This window comes from Mus pahari, chromosome 8 (genome assembly GCF_900095145.1).
Source record: "Mus pahari chromosome 8, PAHARI_EIJ_v1.1, whole genome shotgun sequence".
In the NCBI taxonomy this organism is placed as follows: domain Eukaryota; kingdom Metazoa; phylum Chordata; class Mammalia; order Rodentia; family Muridae; genus Mus; species Mus pahari.
Window position 1 is genome coordinate 48,914,726 of NC_034597.1, and position 21,460 is coordinate 48,936,185.

Sequence of the window (21,460 nt, forward strand, 5' to 3'; positions counted from 1 at the left end):
TAACTCAACTACTTTTTCTTCTGAACCTATCCAGTGAACAAAACAGACTTAGAAGCTAAGTACTTTGCTTATGAAATGAAACTAATACACAAATATATCTACTCTTAACACATGGTCAACAGTACCAAGGCTAAACAAAGGGTCTAGAGTAATCACTGCATTCACAAGGGCAGGGTAGCATTACACACATGAAGGAACAGGTTTTTAAAAAATATTAGATCGTTTTTTTTTCTTTTTTATTCTCTCGTATGTCACATCTGGACTGCATTCTCCCCTCCCCACCACCCCCGAGATCCATTCTTCCCTTTACTTCTCAGGACTTCAGGGACATCAACCAAGTACAGTGTAAAAAACTACAGTAAGTGAAGCAAGTTCTAATACATAGATTCTAAAAGGAATTATTCCATTCCCTCATTCTACCATCCTCTCCAACCTGTAAAATAAAACTGGCATGAGTGAATCCAAGAAGTGATGAGTGAAAATCACATGTACAAACTTTTCCATCTCTCTAGATTATAAAACTTGATAGTGCTGATGGTAGAATCTGGGGTGTCATGTTATGCAAAGTTCTTCCAACACAACTACATACCCTGCCTGAAAGGGGTATGTAGGGGATGAAAAGTAGGGGTATTTGATGGCTGTGGTGTTGGATGCCTTTAATCTCAGCACTCAGGAGCAGTACAGGCAGAGCATTGAATTCCGGGCTAGCCTGTTCAACATGCCACACCTTCATAGTGAGACCATCTCAACAGAAACAAAACCTGTGGGGGTGCAGCCCACAGGACATAGGCAAGGGCTTCTGGAGCATCCGTCATTCTTAGACACAGGGCCACACACACAGGATTTCTGTATTAGCTAGCAGGTGATTGATTTCACTGGGCATTCTGTTACTCAAGTGCAGTACTGAGCCTTTCTCAGGGTGAGCTTTTAAGTACAAAAAACAGCCCCACGCCTGGGTTGACTTGTTATACTTCAAAGTACAGCTAGGAGCAGGACCACAAAGCAAGGTTAGTACATTTACAGGTTTCCCAGAATTACAGACTGCAATACGAATTTTGTTACCTACGTGATTGTTTCCAAGGCCTGAATGGGACTTCCATCATGGTGTCTGTTGTTACAGGTTCGTCATGTAGCCTAAGCTGACCTACAAATAGTCATTGTCCTCCGGTGCTGGGATAGGAAATTTTTTCAAACTGTACTTCCAGCACACACAAAACATTTCCAAACTTTGAAAGGGCTGCATGATACAGGCATCACTTTCATTTGAAAAGGTTGAAGCCAGGTGGTGGTGGTGCACACTTAATCCCAGCACTTGGGAGGGAGAAGCAGACAGATCCCTGAGTTCAAGGCCAGCCTGGTCTACAGAGTGAGCTCCAGAACAGCCAGGGCTAGCTGTCTGCTTGCTTACAATGTGCAAAGGCCCAGGCTGGAGGCCTAGAACAGGAAAAAGACAAAACAAAAAGGCCAAGGAAAAGCTGCTGGTAGCTAGTTTACGCTACGTGCAGGCTCACTCAGAGATGGCAACTCTTCCAAATACACGGCTTTTACTGCCAGTGGCCAAATGAAGTAAGTCATAAACCAAGGTTTTCTGGTTTTTTTCCCCCTTGAGACAGTCTCATTTTGTGACTCAAAATGAATTTGAGCAATCCTGCATCAAGTTCCCAAGTGCTGGGGTTACAGCTATGAGCTGCCACCACTTCTTACTGTGTGCCCATATCCCAGAGCTCACAGCAGTCTTGGGTTTCCTCACTGGCCACCCAGTCACCTCAGACCTTCCCTTACCAGGGAACCTAGGTCCTTACAGGTGCTGAGTGCCTAGACCTTTGTTGTGAATCACCACTAGAGTGGGCGTGGCAACCCAGGCCAATTTTTCTTTTTAAAAACCAACATAGGCACCTGGTAAGAGTATAAAAAGAGGGAACACTGAAGTGGCAGCTCTCAACTTCAAGGAGCTCTCTTAGGGGTTGGTCATGCATGTTTTAAACACACCATCACACACACAAACAGTAGTGGAGTCTGACACACTTCAGTCTTTTGTTGTTTCAAACAGTAGAGGTTTTTTTTTCCTTGTAGGGGACACAATGCATTACCACAAATTTCGAATCCGAGTTTCACACATTTGGAGAAACTGCAGGGGTCAGGACATACAGGTGGCAATGGATAGCCTCACCCTGGGAAAACCATCCTCATGATCACGGTAAAACCTCTCTGCCAGATAAGTATATGTAATGAATATTCTTTTTTTTTTAAGTTTATTTATATGAGTACACTGTAGCTGTCTTCAGAAGAGGGCATTGGATCCCATTACAGATGGTTGTGAGCCACCATGTGGTTGCTGGGATTTGAACTCAGGACCACTGCCAAACCTACCTGCTCTGCCAAAGACACTAACACATTCAACTCTGATCCTTTGAAATTATTTTTAATTGTGTGTTGTGTATGTGGGCATATGTACATACTGAGGCCAGGTGTTGGATCCCCCTGAGCTGGAATCACAGTCGCCATTATAGGTGCTGGTAGCTGACTCCTCCCCCTAGAAGAGCAGTATGTGTTCTTAATTAACCACAGAGCACTCTCTCTAGCTCCTGGTTAATATATTTGAAGTTAGAGGTATTTAGACACCACCAAAGAAAAATAAAACTAATGGACATGAAATTCATTAGTCCCTTTCTGACTTTTCAAGGTTTATTTTATGGGAGGCTAGTACAGCAAAACAAAATTTCAAGAGTCTATCTGCAGTTGATTGGAGCCAAGTAACAGCACAGCGACAGGAAAACAGTAATAGAAACTTAGTACAGTGGCGGTACTAAGGGTGTCAGCTTGTGATGAAGGGAGGCCAAGCAGCTCCAGGATGAAGGGTGACTTGCCAAGCTGCAATGTAGCCTGGGTGGGTCACCGAGCAGAAATACCACACAAAAGCTATTAGGGAGTTGGATAGTTGGCCGAGTGCTTATAAGTGTGCTTCCCACTTTTCCAGAGGAACACTGGGTGGCTCCCAACCACCTTTAACTCTAGCTTCATGGATTCCAGGGCACTGAGAGACACTTTCTCATAAGAGGCTCATCCTCAATAAATCTTTAACAATACAAAATGAAAAACCATTAGGTGAGAGTTGTGAACACAAGGTCAAAGAACTATTAAATAACCATAAAGATCGTGACATCAAAGAGTTGCTATCTTTGTGCATTTTGGGATATCACCCAATGGCTGTTTTGAGACAGTCTCAACCATGTAGCCCTGGCTTGCCTGGAACTTGATATGTAAACCAGATTAGGTTCAACTCACAGTGTACTTACTGCACCAGAGAAAGTGTTCATCTATGTGAGTCTCTCTATTGGTTGGTTCTTACAGGTCCTCTTGAGTCCCCCCCCCACCCCGAGACAGGGTTTCTCTGTATAGCCTGGCTGTCCTGGAACTCACTCTGTAGACCAGGCTGGCCTCAAACTCAGAAATCTGCCTGCCTCTGCCTTTCAAGTGCTGGGATTAAAGGCGTGTGCCGCCACTGCTCGGTTCCTCTTGAGATTTTAATGGTTAACATAACATCTATTACTCAGTAATTTAACAAACATATCTGGCAGTATGCATGACCCTAAAGTGCCTTGTTAAAAAAACTGGTTGGTAAAAGCCCAATTAAATCTTTTAGGTTCTGAATAAAAATATGTAAACTGCAATTTAACTGTCTCAGAGTTTCCAGAAATTACTAAGCTCTGCAACTAAGCCAGCAGTTCTCAACCTGGGGGTCATGACCCTTCACAGAGGTTGCCTAACACCATGAAAAAACCAGATATTTATGTTACAGTTCATAACAATAGCAAAATTAGTTATGAAGTAACAACAAAAACAATATTATGGTTGGGGGTCACCACAACATGATAAACTAGAGGGTCACAGCATTTGGAAGGCTGAGAACCACTGAACTAAACAACACCCTTAACAGATTTTCATGAGGATCAAAATGACAATGACAATTATTTTCTCATCTGACAAATATAATAGCAAAAAAAAAACCCATTAAAAAACAAGGCAATATCTTTATCTGTTTATTAATAAGGTAATTATGGTTTCTGAAAAAAAAGTTGTAAAATGCACACATAGTAATGTAGGTTAGGCCATCCAAAATACAGAGCCAAGAGTCACTGGTCATGGTCCAGGTTCACATAATGAGAAATAAATAGAAGGCTATGCTACTGATAAGACAACTAAGGCAACCTATATTTCAAACTTGTTTATAGAAAAACATATTAAATATCACCTTAAATAGTATCCATCTTTTCTTTTAAATGGGCACAGGNTTGTCTGTAATCATATACAAATATAATAAACTAACAGCTTTCTTAGCTCCTCAATACAATTCCTTGCTTTACGTAACTCGAGAAAATAATGTAGCATGAAGTCATTAGAAAAATATGGACCTTTCTGAATCTCTACTGTGTTTTAAATTTGAATTTAAAAATACAGCTTAGATCATATGAAACATGAATTTCAGATTTACATCTTATTTGTACTTTTACATATTTTCTTATTAGTTTGACTGAAATGCAAAAATATTTCTTAATATCAGTTAAAAATACTTATCCACGCAAAAGTACTACTTTATAGAAGATGTGAGCGAAGCGTAGTTTTGAGTTACTGCCTATCCAATACCCCAAATAAGCAGGCTCTAACACTAAGCCTGTAACATAGCTTTGCTTCAGAGAGAACTAGAGACCTCTTGACTCATTTCAAGCATTCCTGTAAACAGTCAAAATTTGCTTTCTNTAAGAATTAAAATTCAAGTAAAGACCATATATTTAAGCTAACTTGTTATGCTTTTAACACACTGAGTCATAACTATGTAAAAAGTTTTTTAAAAATCATTCTTTTATGAAGACAAAACAACTTTGTAAACATGTTCATGTCAATAGCTGGTACACTGNAGCTGCTTTGGTTGGCACAGTGACGGGGTCAGGTGCCGCAGGTACTCAACAGTCAAGTACNTCTGTACCCAGGTAAAACAAGTGTCCTGTCTGATGTTTTTAATGGCAAGGGCAAGACCTGAAATTCAACTCCATTTTTTTCACAAATGTTCAAGTGTTTGAAATTTTGGCAAAGCTTTGTTTCAATGTAGTACCCCCCCCACACACACACACACTGATATAGCAGACTCAACGCCAGTTCACATACTAAACAGCCAGCCTTTCCCTGATTTACATACCACTTGCTGGCCCCTAATGAACAGTTCGCTGACACATATGAACAGCTTCAGCCTGGGCCAGGGATGTAGCTCAGTGGTAGAGGACTTGCCTAGTATGCAGAAGGCCCTGGATTTGATTCCCAGCACTAAAATGAAACAAAAACCAAAACAACAAAAGGCAGCTAAATATTTTAGAATGTGGCAAAAAGCTGGCTATAAAGGCTACCTAAGTGGAAAACTAGAAATGGCTTTACTATNCTAACAAATGATAAGAACTCAGAAATTTGATACTTCTACATAATAGTATGTTAAAGGGGCAAATTATGCCAGGTGCATGCAAATCCCTTGATATAAATATAGAAATACTGAAATACTAGAACATTTCTGAAAGCAGCATGCACACTACCAAACTGAAGTTGCATTTCTGGTTAGTAATTGACCCTTTTTCCTCTCTTGGTTGTCTGACACAGGTTTCTGCAGCACAGGCTACTTTTGATGTTGAGAATGATCTAGACCAACTTGATTCACACGCCCAAGTGCTGAGATGGCCAGCATGCTCCAGCATGCCTAGCAGTAACTGGTATCTCTTAAGTCATTGTTTTTTTAGAATGAAAGTCAAAAGAGCTGAAATGAAGAGGAATGCATACTACATACAACTTTAAACCATGGTACCAAAGCTAACTCACTCCTTTGGTCCAAAGGGAAAGTTACTTAAGATTCAGAATTAGTGCAGTCAATGGGAATTCAACAAACTTCCCAAATTGCAAAGTTACAACAGCAGCGACCTTGATTTATGCAGGATTAGGATCACAGCACTATCTTTAGTATAATGTTTGATATTCAGAGGACTTGAGAGCTACTTGGTGGGTAAATGAAAAGCAAGGTTATTTGCAAACTTCAACACTGGGTAATGTTGGGCGTCCTATAGTTCAACTCATGCAGGATGCCCTCTCCTCCACAATCCTATTGCACACAAAGACACTGCATAGCCACATCCTAGACAGCAGCACATCAGAGACATCTCTCTACTGAGCCACCTCAAGCAATCATTTTGGGCTTGTTTCTTTGATAAATGGTATAAACCAAAAATAGCATCTCTACATTGCCTTTTTATAGACCAGTGGACTAATCTCCTAAATATAGCCATTTCTATTAAAGCCACTAGGTGCTAAAAATAATACTATCATTTGAAAAGAGAGTCTATGTGCACCATAGTGTACATGTAAATGCCAGAGCACAACGTGTGGGAGTTAGTTATCTTCTTCCAGAATGTGACTGATGTCAGGTTGTAGGTCTGAGGGCAAGGACCTTTATCTACTGAAACATTTCTCCAGCCCACGACTGGGAATTCGGGTTTTTGTTTTACTTATTTCATCCTTATCTGAACTGCATTTTAAGTCACTGTTTACTCAGAGGATTACTGTAAAGTACCACAGTAATTTTTAGACATTGCCTAAATGAAATCCTCTTTAATAGCATGTTGTAGTCTATATACTTTTAGCGATGAAATTTTGTTTAGTTTATAATACTCCTTCCTTCATTCTCTTTTTTTCTAGTCACTCCCACCTATTTATATATATGTTAGGTCTTTGGATAGAACATGAACCTCTGTGCTTCCCTGCCCATAAAAAATTCCCTTGAACACTCAACAACTAGTAATTAAAAAGCAGAGAATACCAAAGTGTAGTTGTTTCCACCATGTTTCCTTTGAGCCTTGGGCTCACACTACACCACATGGTTGTATTATTCTGTATTTTGGATATGGTCCCTATGTAACCAATGCTAGACTCAAATTCACAGCAATCTTACCTCAGCCTTCTGAGTGCTGGGATCATAGGCATGTGCCACTTGGCTTTTAAAAGTACTAATTAGAAGTATTAATGCTTCTAACTAAACCTTCACTGAATTATATTAGTATCTTCAATGTTCTAAATGATTATATTTAGGTNTCTGAATCCTTCTGAGTGTTATTTTATAGCCAATAATTAAAAAATCTTTATTAAAATGCTGAAAAGTATAAAACAGTAATTATAAATTAGTAAACATCTAATAAAAAAGCAGTATTTCTTTCCCTTATGCAGCACAAGAATAAGTGATTTAGGTATCATTTTTAGCCCCCGTTTTCCCTAGGTATACTTTACCACAGACAGCTTTTTAGTTTGTGTTTTTGGGGTGAAAATTTATGTGGATACTAAGAAATAGCTCTAATGTTGTAACTCAGATGTTAAAAATATATATGGCATGTTAACATGTGACGACAGCATTGTAAAACAGGCGTTATTTCCAAAGGAAAGTTAAGTCACTTTTGAGCTGTAGGGCAATGTCACACAAATGGACACTAAAANTTAAGGCATCTTTCTGCTCTGCAGGGCTTCTGTGGATCCATCAAACTGTACAAACACTTCCTTTTAAAAGTATATCTTCTGTTATACTTCAAATATTTCATTCCATCCATCATTTTCTTGCAAATAAAATTGAAAATAGTCCAAAATGTGTTTTTATATACCTACAAAAGACAGAAATTGAATTATTAGTTAAAAGCCAATTTTTCATTTCTTTAGATATTTAATAAATGGTCCTGTGGATAAACAAGTTAGGAATCAAATTCTTGAGTTCTACCACAATAATACAGACTCCAGTTAACAGTGAAGAAGGGAACAAGCAAGCTTTCTACTTGCCTTCAGCGCACTCTGCCTGCCTGCTTGGACACCCCACATTGGCCTATCGCTAGACAAACTTTAGTTGGGGATTCTGACTAAATAAGCAGTACAGATGCAGGAATCACTGGTTAGGAACTTTAGCTCCAAGTGCCTGGGATGGACAGGAGTGTGCTCAATATGTAGACCCTGCAAGCAAGCTTCCCTTCATAGTGTAGCCTATTCTGCCAGATGTTGAGACCTGGAGCCCCTGCCCCTGGAGCCTGGATCTCACTCTGTCATTGGCCTTGAGCCCTGTCTCTATCACTGCATAGGCTCTGAATCCTCTTCAAAGACCTGACCTTATGGTAAGCCTAGAGTGCAGGATGCAGATGTCCCATTTGGAAGACCAGAGATGAGATCCTCTGGCAAAAAATAAAAGTAGCCAGGAGTGAAGGGGACACTCAGTATGTGTTGCTCTGGGCCATAGGTTTGAAACAATACTCTGTTGTTGTGTCTTACAAAACTATCATCAATAAATCCAGAAGCCTGTTGTCAGCCTTTAATCAATCTTCACTTGAGCAAACATCTTCAAATAATGGCAAACCACTCTTTTTCATTATCAATTAGTTTTTTCATTAATCCACCAACAAACTGTTAGTAACACTGTGTTAGAAGTAATAAGGAAAATGAGATTTTGGAAGAAGTCATATTTGGAGTCATAGGACAGAACTGCTTGATTTGGGTGACATAGTTGAAAAAAATTCAAATTTGTTTTGAGATGAAATATGCAAATAAACTACATTTGCCAAAGGAAATTACCTTTATATTGTCTTACCTTGCACTCATCAAATGGTTAGTTATGAACAAGTAGTACTCAATTTTCTATTTCCACTGTAACATGGTTATTTGTCCCTGTAAACATATAATTAATTATAAGACAAAAGAAAGTATTAAGTTTCTAGCGAAATGCTGAAGCTCGTTGTATTAAAATTAACATGTGAGTATAAAGAGCTAGAACACAGGCGTGAGTGCAGCATGTTAGAGCTCATCAGCTTTTCCTCTGCTTGCTGTGTGAACATGTAAGATGTTGAGGATGTTAAGCAGCTGTAATTAGGAAGTCCAGGAAACACTTCTCCCCATCACCTCACCTAGGAGCTGACTAATCTTAAAGACCCTACAGATCTTGCTGACGGATTCCCTGTAGTTATTTGTGTGATGTTTTTGACACTAGGTTCTCACTTTGTGTGGCTCACAGGTTGGTCTCGATTCCATGGAAATCCTTCAGCTCAGCTTTTAAGTACAGTGATACAAGGGTATGCCACCAAGATTGGTAAGGAAAAAGTTCTAAATGCTTCTCAAAGCTCTAGTGAGTCCCTGCCCTCTGCACAAGGATCCGAGGCATTCAGACAGCTCATAGGATACTTACCGAGGTCACTGGGAGCTGAGCTGAGTATCTCAAACTGTTTCCTATAATGCACACAGATTACTAACGGCCATATGACCACTGGAATCAAGAAGCACCTGAGACAGCCTGAGGCAGGATTTGGACTTGGGATGGAAGGTAAGGTGGTGAGATGATACTGCAAACCCAGTTCTGACCAGAGATTCCACTTAGTCTGAGCAGCCATTCTACACTGCACTCATACTTCATAAACCGAGTCGGTAAGAAAGGCTAAAGTCTTGTCCACAGTATTCTTTAAAGACTACAAAGCTCCCACATTCTCAGGAAAGGTTTCACAAGGAGTCTAGGCTTGTGTAGAAACGGCGATCCTCTTGCCTCAGCCTTCCAAGAACTAGAAAGGTTTGTGCCATCACACCCAGATGAATATAATGCTTTGCTTTGCTTTGCTTTGCTTTGCTTTGCTTTTCTTTTCTTTTCTTTTCTTTTCTTTTCTTTTCTTTTCTTTCTTTCTTTCTTTCTTTCTTCTTTCTTTCTTTCTTTCTTTCTTTCTTTCTTTCTTTCTTTCTTTCTTTCTTTTTTTTTTTTTTTTTTTTTTTTTTTTTTTTTTTTTTTTTTTTTTTTTTTTTTTTTTTTTTTTTTTTTTTTTTTTTTTTTTTTTTTTTTTTGAGACAGGGTTTCTGTGTGTAGCCCTGGCTGTCCTGGAACTCACTTTGTAGACCAGGCTGGCCTCGAACTCAGAAATCCACCTGCCTCTGCCTCCCGAGTGCTGGGATTAAAGGCGTGTGCCACCATGCCGGCAACCTAACTTTCTTTATACTGGTACAGAAATGCGTGGCTGGGAAACAGGTCGGCTGAACAGAGAGCAGAGTACAATTAGCCACTGTGCCTCTGCCCCTTTCCCAACAAATCTCCTCGGGCATGCAGCTTCTCAGTTTCCTAAGTTCCGTTATCTCAAATATCACAGTTTTGGTTTTTTACTGTATTTGTTTAATCTGGTGACTTTCCTGTGAATCAGATGAGAATTATTACCTGATTTGGTGACTCCTTCAGCTCCATTCTCTAGCCACTGAGATTCACTATCCAACAAGCGGTTTTTTGATTCACTAAGTGGTTTGATAGGAAAAGGTTGATTTGAGCCAATACTGAAAAAGGAGCAGACAATTTAGTGAATCGTTTAATGCTCAATTAAGGATACTTAATAATTAATAAGCAGCAAATTAGTATTCTTTCTCTGAAATATGTGAGGGCCACTCATGAGATCTTAGCACTCTGAAAAGGCTCTCTCCAAGACAAAATGCCCACAACCCCCAACCCAGTGAAATGGCTCTCTAGGCCCAAAAGTGTGTATTCCAGCACTGCCAAAGAAACCAGTTAGACTGAGAAACAGCTTCAGAGGCTGGTGGGAAGGGCTTGTAACACTTGTTAATCGGGAGCTGTAGTAGCACAAGGACAGGTGAAGAGCTATGTCTGTGGCCCGTGCAAAAAGTTACCTGTCATCTCCCAAGTTTTCTGCTTTCTACCTCTGCAGTTTAGATCTAAGGGGAAAAAATGATTCAGTGATTTATCGTAGACTTATTATTCTAACTAAGCGAACCAGGGAAGAAGGGAATGGAGGAAGGAAAAGAGGAAAAGCAGTGGCAGGTGCTTATGGGACAGACTCTCTGCTGGTGCTTGATACACTATCTCCACCCTCGAAACTCAAGGGAAGGAAACAGCTCTCATCATCCTTGGTTTCCAGAGAAAGACAGACTTGAGTGACTTAGATCCACAGTGAATGCTGGAGCTGAAGGGCCAAAGGCTTTGGTGCAGCGCTAAGTTGCCTGTTGATGTCAGCATCCTATGGAGCTTAATGCCCTCTTTCTCCTTTTATTTTTGTTGTGTTGAAAAATGAATTTATGAATCAATTTTCTTGATGTACAACTATGTTAAGAAATTTCCTTTGAGTAAGAAAACATTTGTACTTTCAAAATTCTCATTAGTTATTCTGATGCTATAATTAAAATCTAGTTATCAAAATTTATGATTATTAGAATGGCAGTGGTTGTTAAAATTTTCTTTTGCCGGGCGTGGTGGCACATGCCTTTAATCCTAGCACTTGGGAGGCAGAGGCAGGTGGATTTCTGAGTTCGAGGCCAGCCTGGTCTACAAAGTGAGTTCCAGGACAACCAGGGCTATGCAGAGAAACCCTGTCTCGAAAAACCAAAAAAAAAAAAAAAAAAAAATTCTTTTAAAATATTCAACTTGGTATAAGCCAATATAATGAGATCTTAAAGAAAATCTTCTTAGGATGAAGACATAGTATATTTACTTGCTTCCTGGTTTTCCCAGACACTACGGACATGCTCTGCTCCACTTGTGTTTGAGTTGTTCAAAGTTTTATACTAAGAATATCAGGCACCTAACACATATCAGTCCTCCATTAAAAAAAGAATGTCAATAGATTTTTTTCCCCTTTTCTGTCTGCTTCCTGGAGTGCTACTGCTTGTGTATGAATCATTAATGTACAACACAGACATGAGATTCTTTTATAATGAATATTGGAAATCTTAGAAACACACCTTCTGATGTATTCACTCTGGTTTGCAACAGAAGCTTGTTTTGGATCCATCCCTACAAGGTGAGCTGGAAAACTGCAACCATCACCCAAACTGCACAATAAGAAATAGTAATCACCTTTGTACTCACTCAACAACAAAGGTTCAATTTAAGACTTGCTTTTCAGAGGCATGATAGAAATAAATTACTAAAATGTATCAAGTCAGAAATCAAATCCCAAGATTTCTAAGTTTAGAAGTTACTGCTTGAAGATAGCCTTTTCTCTTCTAACTCACATGTACTTAGAATCAGTGTCCTCAATGTTGATTAAGCTCACAATGAGGGCTGGTTAAGAGCACTGGTTGCTCCTCTACAGCACCCAGTTTAATTCTTATGGCATTCTCATGGCAGCTCACAACTATAACTATCTCCAGTTCCAAGGAATCTGATACCATTTTCTCACCCCCGTAGACACCAGGAACACACATGGCACATATATACACACACATAAAAACTCAGAAGGTATTTGACAACAAAAAGGAGAACCCACTCCAATTATAAATTTACTGCTCAGAGAAAATATCCTAATAACCAGATAGTGTGCATTTCATTCAACAGGAGTAGAAAACTTCATTGAAAACACAAAACAATAAAACACACCCGAAGAGTGGACTTGAATATATGCAACAAGGTTTACAGAAAATGAAACACACACATATATGCAGCAGCAGACAGTATCACAGAGCTGTGGGAAGCAGCTCCAGATAGGCCCAGGAGGAGTCCCTAAAGTGGGGAGGAGACACAAGAGACACTGCTAACAGTTCCTCTACTGATGAGAACTTCAAAGCCAGAGACAGCTTCACCCAGCTGGGCATGTGTGCAAACCTATAATCCCTGGGGAGACTAATGGGCAGATCGGAACTCAAGGCTAGTTTAGCTAGGGAAAAAAAAACACAAACCAAAAGAAAACCAAACTAAAAAACCAAAGAAACAAAACAAATAGACAAACAAAACAAAACACCCACAAACCCTAACTTCAAAGTAATCACAAACAAAAAAAGTTTTTAAAAAAGCTACATTAAATTTTATCACAAGATTTTGTGATTAACAAAAAGTAGTGAGTGATTAACAGAAGTCTTAAAAGTATGTGAAGAAGGCATATGAAGTATAAAAAATAAAAAATAAGGTAATTATATCTGTCAGCCGAAAATAAGACAAGCCAGAAGACAGTAAAGCAGAATGTAGGGGTCTACACCAAAATAAAAATAAAAAATAGAATGAAGGCAAGCAAGCCATTTTCAGATAGAAAAGACCCTACAATTGTCCTGCCCTCCTTTAGAGACAGGGTCTGACTATGATTATATAACTCAGACTGACGTCAAACTCATGATGATCCTCCTGCAGTGGGAGCCTCCACCCAGCACACCTACAGATCTCAGAGTTAGGACTAGGGTTAGTACGTATATCATTTACACCTCAGGTAAAACCCATTAAGTGTTTAGACTAAGTTGGATGTGGTGGGCCATGCCTTTCTATTTGCCCTCTGGAGGCAGACAGTATATCTTTGTGAGTTCCAGACCACCCAGGGCAACATAGTGATACTCTTGTCTCATATTTAAAAAAAAAAAAAAGGTCTGGAGAGATGGCTCTGAGGTTAAGAGCACTCCTCCAGGGGTCCTGAGTTCAATTCTCAGCAACCACATAGTGGCTCACAACCATCTATATTGAGATCTGGTGCCCTTTTCTGGCACACAGGTGTACAAGCAGATAGAGTACTCATAGATAAAACAAATCTTTAAAATAAACAGATAGCCAGGCAGTGGTGGCACACGCCTTTAATCCTAGCTCTTGGGAGGCAAAGGCAGGCGGATTTCTGAGTTCTAGGCCAGCCTGGTCTACAGAATGAGTTCCAGGACAGCCAGGGCTATACAGAGAAACCCTGTCTCGAACGCCCCCACCCCCACTCCACTCCCCCCCCAAAAAAAAGAAAAAAAAAAGAGATCACCTACATACACTTTATTTCTGTTCTGTAATCTATAAAAACATTTTTTATATCCCTAAAAGTGATTTAATTTCATTTTGAAGAGCTTTTTAAAGTTATTTTTATTTTTTAATCTCCATTCAAATGTATACTTATTGTACCTAATTTTTAAAAAAGGAAATATATAATTTTATGAATATTTAAGATATTTATCCAGAGGCAGAGACTACCACTGACCCCTACATTTTATAACTTACCTCGAAAATATTGGAACTAGCCAGTATTTCTTTTCATCACCAAAGACTTGTCTCCAATTTTTACTGCATCNAAGAGAGAAACCATTTCCATCTATTCCATAAGAAAACATAGGTGCACGAAATGATTCTGTTTACAAAAAGGAAAAAAGAAAAAAACAAACTCAAGCATGTTTACATACATGAACAAATCTTGTGTATTTAAACTTATGAAGGAAATGAGAAATATTAACTTTTTGCCAATGTTTTTGACACAGACAGCTATAAACATAATGGTAACAGGAAATAACAAGGAATGATGATAAGCATCTGAGATGACAAATGTCCTAATTATCCCGGTTTGATTGTTACATAATAGATATCTCAGCATATACACAATTATGTTAATTAACATAAAATCTACTTTTAAAAAGATAAATTTGACTTACTTGATGAAAATATATTTTAATTTTAACCCTCCAAAATGAAAGGCCCAAATGATTACCTAATATTACATTTATTTTTTTATAAATAAATCAATAACTAAATAACTAGGGTCTTTCTGTGTAGCTCTAGCTATCTTGGAACCCACTGTATAGACCAAGCTGGCCTTGAGCCTACGAAAATGCACCTGCTTCTGCCTCCTAAGTGCTGAGCTTAAAGGTGTGGGCTGCCATGCCCAGCCATACACTGTTTGGAAAAAAGCAGTACTTGAACATTACACTTTGGATTTATTCTATTTTGTGGTGCTAGGAACTGAGCCCTTGCACATGCTAGTTAAGTGCTCTCCTGCTGAGCTAGATACCTAGCCTTTAGTAAAGATATTCTACTTCACTTGATTTATTGTATTTCAATTTATTTTTAAGGCACTGGAACTTGTTGACTTTTAAAAAAAATTTTTTTTAAGCTACTCATTTTACATCCCGCTCACTGCTCCCCTCCCAGTCACTCCCTCCCACAATCCTTCCTTCCCTTTTACTGAGGGGGATGGGTGGATATCTCCCCCACCCTGGCACGTCAAGTGTCTATGATCTGGGCACTTCCTCTCTGACTGAGTCCAGGCCAGGCAGCCCAGCTAGTACAACATATACCAAGTGCAGGCAACAGCTTTTGGGAGACCCCCATTCCAGTTCAGTTGCTCAAGACCCTAATGAAGACCAAGCTGCACATCTGCTACATATGAGTGGGGAGGCCTAGGTCCAATCCATCTATGTTTTTTGGTTGGTAGTTAAGACTCTGAGAGCCCCAAAGGCCAGGGTTAGTTGATTTTGTTGTCTTCCTGTGGAGTTCCTGTCCTCTTTGAGGCCACAATCCTTTCTCCTATTCTTCTATAAGAGTCCCCAAGCTCCATCCACTCTTTGGCTGTGGGTGTCTGTATCTGTCTGAGTCAGCTGCTGCGTGGAACCTCTCAGAGGACAGCATGCTCCTGTCAGTATGGTTCAGGAGTCTGATGGAGGTGCAGAAGAGGCAGCAGGAGAATGGGGACTTGTTCATTTTTTACTGGTGAACTTCCTATATATTCCTAACAACATAGGTACTGGGATCCAAACAAAAAATTAGAATTTCTACAAATCTAGCCTAGCAAAACCTCCATTTACTAAGCGCTGAGAATCCTGTGCCCTTGTGAGTATAGAAGTAAAGGCAGCTAGTCTTGTAGGACAGAGGCCTGGGGTAAGGGTAGCTTAGGTGAGGGTGGGAGGAATGGAGTTCAGAATGCTTGGACAATGGGACAAGAGGGAGATTACAGACCACTGCTTCAAGCTTTAGTGTAAAGAGATCCAGAGTGAGGTCTAGGCAAATACTGATATCACAAGAAAAGTTGTACTTTGTCTTTTAAGACAAAGTCCTTCAGCATCTTTACAGGCTGACAGGATGGAACCAGACTGACAGTATAGAAAAGCCAATAAAAGCAGGGCAATCTAGAGGAAAAGACAGTCTTAGAGTTCTAAGATAAATCTTGCAGGAAGGCTGACACTCATGGGTGGGAAAGAAGGTATGTATAGAAGGCAAGAAAGGTGAGAAGATGGGAGACTGCTTGTGGCTTCTCAACATTTTTCCCTAAAGGACTCAAAATAGTAAGAATAGAATGGAGAAAATCAGGTGGTGGCGCACGCCTTTAGTCCCAGCACTTGGGAGGCAGAGGCAGGTAGATCTCTGAGTTTCAAGCCAGCATGGTCTACAGAATGAGTTCCAGGACAACCTGGAAGCCCAGTCTTGAAAATCTAACCCCGGGCTGGTGAGATGGCTCAGTAGGTAAGAGCATCCGACTGCTCTTCCAAAGGTCCGAGTTCAAATCGCAGCAACCACAACATGGTGGCTCACAACCATCCATAACAAGATCTGACGCCCTCTTCTGGAGTGTCTGAAGACAGCTACAGTGTACTTAAATATAATAAATAAATAAATCTTTAAGAAAAAAAAAAGAAAATCTAAGCCCGTCTCCCAAGGAGGCCGACTGACCTTACCACCACCGTCTCAACCCTCAGTGAGGTCATCCTTTTTTTGTTTGTTTCTGACCATTTTAGCCTGGCCTTGATCTCACTGTGGCTGAACTAGACTATATAAAAATATCAGATTAGATTACATTGGATTGGAATTAATGATACTCTTTGAAACAGTGATTATTTCTATAATTTTGGAAGTATATGCACACAGGCTAACTCATGACATAAACTGGTTTCTCTCTCTCTCTCTCTCTCTCTCTCTCTCTCTCTCTCTCTCTCTCTCTCTCTCACACACACACACACACATATGAGTCACTGAACATATGTGGAGGTCAGAAGACTATTTGTGGGAGTTGGCTCTCTTTTCCTCCATCATGTGGGTTCTTCAGACTGAACTCAGATCATCAGCAAGCATCGCAGGCAGCAAGCACCCTTACTTATCAGCCAGCTTTGTACCTTTATTTTAAAAGTTAGAAAAAAAGGAAAAGAAAAAATGCAGTAACAAAAGTACTATGCACTAAATTTCACTGAAAAATGAAACAAAAATGGAAGAAGACGTGTAGTAGTGGTTTCACTGAAAATGGCCCCCACAAACTCATAGGGTATGGCACTGTTGGAAGTATGGCCTTAGGGAAAGTCTGTCACAGAGGGCAGGCTTTAAGGTTTCAGAAGCTCAGAGTAGGCTTCTCCAGTATTGCTCTCTCTTCCAATCCAGGCACAGAATTCTCAGCTATGTCTGCCTACATGCTGCCAGGCTTCCTGCTAAAACAATAATGAACTAAATCTCTGAAACTGTAAGCTAGCCCCAATTTCATGTTATCCTTTATAAAAGTTGCTGTGTTCATGGTGTCTCTTCACAGCAACAGAAATTCTAAGTCAACATTTAGAACATATGCCAGTCAGGCTGTGTGTCTATGGGGTCAAGAATATACAGGAGTATGCTGCTCTGTCTTAGCAAGAAGATAAACTGAAGGTTATAAAATGGTTCGGGTCGAGAGGAAACTACCTTAACGCATGAGAATCTGTCTATCATTCAGAATAATAGCTTCTAGTTATAATGTATAGATGATAAATTTTGCTATATAATACATTACTGAAGTCATATACATACAGTCACTCCTGCAATTCTCTTCAACACCAGTCTTACACACCCATTGTACCCAACATAGTCAAGTTTAAACACATAGTTATTCTTCATCTCTTTATCACCTACTACAATCTTTCTATACATTCAATTCACATTCATTTGTAGTCATTTTTTAAAATAACATATACTTTAGTCTATTTACCTATTGTCGTTCTATTTTTTCCAACCAGCCAACAATGGTAGCTAAATAGTGAGAGCACACTGACAAAGAACATTGCAGACACAAAGAAAAGGAACAGTACGTGGAACTTTGCGCTGGGGAAATTTGAAACTGTTGGTTCATTCTGAGGAAAGAAGAAAGAAGGGTTAATTGTAAGGATACTAAATCTCTAAAGTGCAACTTATTCTGGTTCTTCATAAAGACTGATTCTTCCAAAAAAAAAAAAAAGTCATACATGAAGAGTAATAAAATAAGACCATGTATTCTGAAGCAATAACTACAGAAGCAAACAATGGGTCCATCATAGCAGGCTGAGCCCATAAATACTCCAGTAATTTATAAACTGTTCCTAGGGGCTGGAGAGACAGCTCAGGGTTAAGAGCACTGACTGTTCTTCCCAGCACTACATGGTATCTTACCACTGTCTGCAACTCCAGTCCTAGGAGATCCAACACCCTCTTCTAACCTCCGTGGGCACCAGGCATGTACTACATGGTACACAGATATAAAGGCAGGCAAATATCCACTCATACACATATTTATTAATATAAAGTAAATAAATAAATAAATAATTTAAAATCATTAAACATCTAATAATTCAGCCATAAAATGAGAAGATAGACTCTTTTCCCTAGCCATTTTCTTTGACACCCTATATACATATTCGGATTTTCCTCAACATGGGTACTTCCATTTCCTTAATTACATATGCTTTAAAAACAAGTGGAATGTGATATATTCAGTTCTACTTCTGTGTGTCTCTCCTCCAAGCTGCCCCTGTTCTTAGATGTGCTGATGCCCACCTTCTCATCCTTGTCTATTTTTCTTGGGAGTCTTTGTAGTTAACTGTCATTTGTAAGAGTTGCCATAAGGTATTGAAGAATGAACAGAACAGTTTCTGTCATTCCTTCTTTCAGAAATATGGCTAGGAAGAAGCCTTTAAATATTTGCTCTTAAAAATAAAACCATAAAAGGGCTGGAGGTGTAGCTCAGTCAGAAAAAATGCTTGCCTAGTATGCATGGGTCCTAGGTTCTGCCCCTAGCATTGACAGGAAATAAGACATGGTGGTGCATTCCTGTAATTCTAGAACTCAAGAATAAGCATGGGGACCAGAAGTTCAAGGTCATCTTTGACTGTACAGTAAATTCAAGGTCATCTTGGGACACATGAGACTGTCTCAAAACTGTATAGGCAGGTCTCCCAGGCTTTCACAACAGGTCGACCTACTTAATTTAAAAACTATTTCATGGGCTAGGTATGGTAGCACATACCTTTAATGCCAGCACTTGGGAGGCAGAGGCAGGACAACCTGTGAGTTTGAGGCACGTTGGAATGTATCCTGGTCTACATATTAGGATAGCCAGGAGTACACTGAGAGAGACCCTATCTCAAAAAGGGGGCTGGTTGAGGAGAACAACAACAGACTGGAGAGATGACTTCTTTTTAATAAAAAAAAAGGGGGGGCTGGGCAGTGTTGGTGCACGCCTTTAATCCCAGCACTTGGGAGGCAGAGGCAGGCAGATTTCTGAGTTCAAGGCCAGCCTGATCTACAGAGTGAGTTCCAGGACAGCCAGGGATACACAGAGAAAACCTGTCTCGAAAAAAACAAAAACAAACAAACAAACAAAAAGATCTGTCTATGGAAATACACTGACGCACGTGAGCTCTGTTTTATTTTTTTTTAATTTCTGACCAAAGGGGCAGCAAGAAGGGTCAAGAGGTTAAAATGTGCTTGTTAAAGCCCAACATCCGAAGTTCTATCTTTAGAACCCATGTTTGAAGGAGAACTGACTTCCAAACTTAGCCTCTTACCTCCATACGTGTGCCTGCATGCATGTACACACATCATACATACAGCTATAATTTAAAATTTTTAATTTAAAACAAAAAGTGTTTAACAGAGGGGTTAGAGAGCTAGGAGGGTATAGGTATTTCTTCTGGAAGCACTCACATAAGTAGTGGGAATGGCTACCCACACCCATGTAAGCGTTAGAGAGAGGCAGACCAGGAAAGCTTGCTAGTCAGAGAGCTTCTGCTTCAGTGGGAGGCCCTGTCTCAAAGCACTAAAGTGCAAAGGGAAGATATCTAATATGTCCTCCCACATGTGTGAGCACCTGCACACTCATGTGCATGTACCACACTCATACCAAACTACACATGCAGCTTTGACAGTCATCTGAAAATCAGTGTGTGTGTATGTGTGTGTGTGTGTGTGTGTGTGTGTGCTGGAGACTGAACCTGTGGACTCAAAAGCTGTATCACTGAACATCATCCCCCACAATCCTGCATTATTCTGATGCCTCTCTCTTTTTCCCCCAGAGAAACCACTATACATTTAAAACACAGTAATTAGTCTATCCTGCCAATTGTAGAGCAAATTTTAATTATATACAGTCACTCTGTAAAAGATTATGAGAATGTCATGGCAACAATGTGTTTTACCTTTGGGCAATTCTCTGTAGATTTCCTGCGGCAAAGCTTGTGCAAACAAAGACAATGCATTAAGAAAATTAAGTTATAAAAATCTTTATCCTGGAAACTAAGCTTTATCAGTTGTGTGCATTTGGAAAGAATATAAGGAGCTGCTCTCTAATTTAGGATCTACATTTTCCCAAAAAGTAAGAAAAAACAAGTAAAAACATTTCTCTCCAAGCACATCTCAGAGCCCCTCTAAACATGCACTTTCCCATCTAATTATAAAAGACACTTGTGTCTAGAAGAACTAATTAACATTTAGCAGTACATCTGTATGTAACTCTTTAACCTCTGGTTTCTTAGTGGTTCCAGAAATGAGACCCGATAACTCAGCAACTTCACTGCTGCTGCCTGTCTCAGCTGGAGACAGTGGCGGCCTCTGACTCAGCTCAGCAACCAGAAGCCTTTACAAGTCATAGCATGTCACTTTCTCCCACTTTTCTGGAGACAGACAGACACAAGACGCACAGTCTTCTACCACCAGAGATCTTGAAGGTCCCTCTATCACTTAGCCCTACCAGGATCCTGGGCTTTCCCTTAGTATCCTTCCTGAGTCTAATTTAGTTATGAAAAGATCCCTGGGAGCTGGGTGGTAGTGGTGCACACCTTTAACCCCAGCACTTGGGAAGCAGAAGTAGGCAGATTTCTGAGTCTAGCCTGGCCTACAGTTGAGTTCCAGAACAGACAAGAATACAAAGAGAAGGGGCTGGTGAGATGGCTCAGTGGGTAAGAGCACCCAACTGCTCTTCTGAAGGTCCGGAGTTCAAATGCCAGCAACCACATGGTGGCTCACAACCATCCATAACAAGATCTGACGCCCTCTTCTGGAGTGTCTGAAGACAGCTACAGTGTACTTACATATAATAAATAAATAAATAAATAAATAAATCTTTAAAAAAAAAAAAAAAAGAATACAAAGAGAAAAGGTTCCCTTAGTGTAGCCAAAACACTCCAGTGACACCTATAGATTAAAAGCTCTTCCCTCAGTTCCCTTCTGCATTGGTTCATATCTTCCCTTCACTGTGAGCCTCATTGTGTCCACTCTAATATGCAATCTACTCTATTTCAAGTACTCAGGTAGGGAAGGTGGATTGGCTGCTTAACCCCGAGGTCCAGTTTGCACCCTGTACTGACTGAGAGTCCAGAAACTTTACCAACAGAAGCTTGTCTTTCTAACTCTCAAAGATTAATTCCTTCTCCTGTGAGGGGTAGTGGACAAGGAATGAGTCAGCACTCAGGTGATTTCCTGTAAACCTGCTTCCCATCTTAA

The 21,460-nt window shown here is 39.9% G+C and overlaps 1 protein-coding gene and 1 pseudogene across 7 annotated transcripts in view; both read right to left on the reverse strand.

Moving 5' to 3' along the window:
- Window positions 1–2,075: 2,075 nt before the first annotated feature.
- Window positions 2,076–2,223, reverse strand: LOC115064597 (annotated as a pseudogene).
- A 1,724-nt stretch (window positions 2,224–3,947) lies between these two features.
- Zdhhc20 (zinc finger DHHC-type containing 20) overlaps window positions 3,948–21,460 on the reverse strand; it is a 53,004-nt gene continuing 35,491 nt past the window's right edge. For 2 of the 7 annotated variants that reach the window (XM_021203231.2, XM_029541591.1), the window contains exons 8-14: window positions 20,158–20,193; window positions 17,697–17,838; window positions 13,988–14,114; window positions 11,773–11,862; window positions 10,244–10,356; window positions 8,648–8,724; window positions 3,948–7,679 (exon numbers count right to left, since the gene is read on the reverse strand). In XM_021203231.2, the coding sequence (XP_021058890.1) occupies window positions 8,687–8,724; window positions 10,244–10,356; window positions 11,773–11,862; window positions 13,988–14,114; window positions 17,697–17,838; window positions 20,158–20,193 (546 nt within the window). In that variant the 3' untranslated portion in view covers window positions 3,948–7,679; window positions 8,648–8,686. Of the gene's footprint in view, window positions 7,680–8,647; window positions 8,725–10,243; window positions 10,357–10,704; window positions 10,750–11,772; window positions 11,863–13,987; window positions 14,115–17,696; window positions 17,839–20,157; window positions 20,194–21,460 lie in introns of those variants that run through there. The other 5 variants (XM_029541588.1, XM_021203232.2, XM_029541589.1 and 2 more) reach the window with 5 other exon arrangements.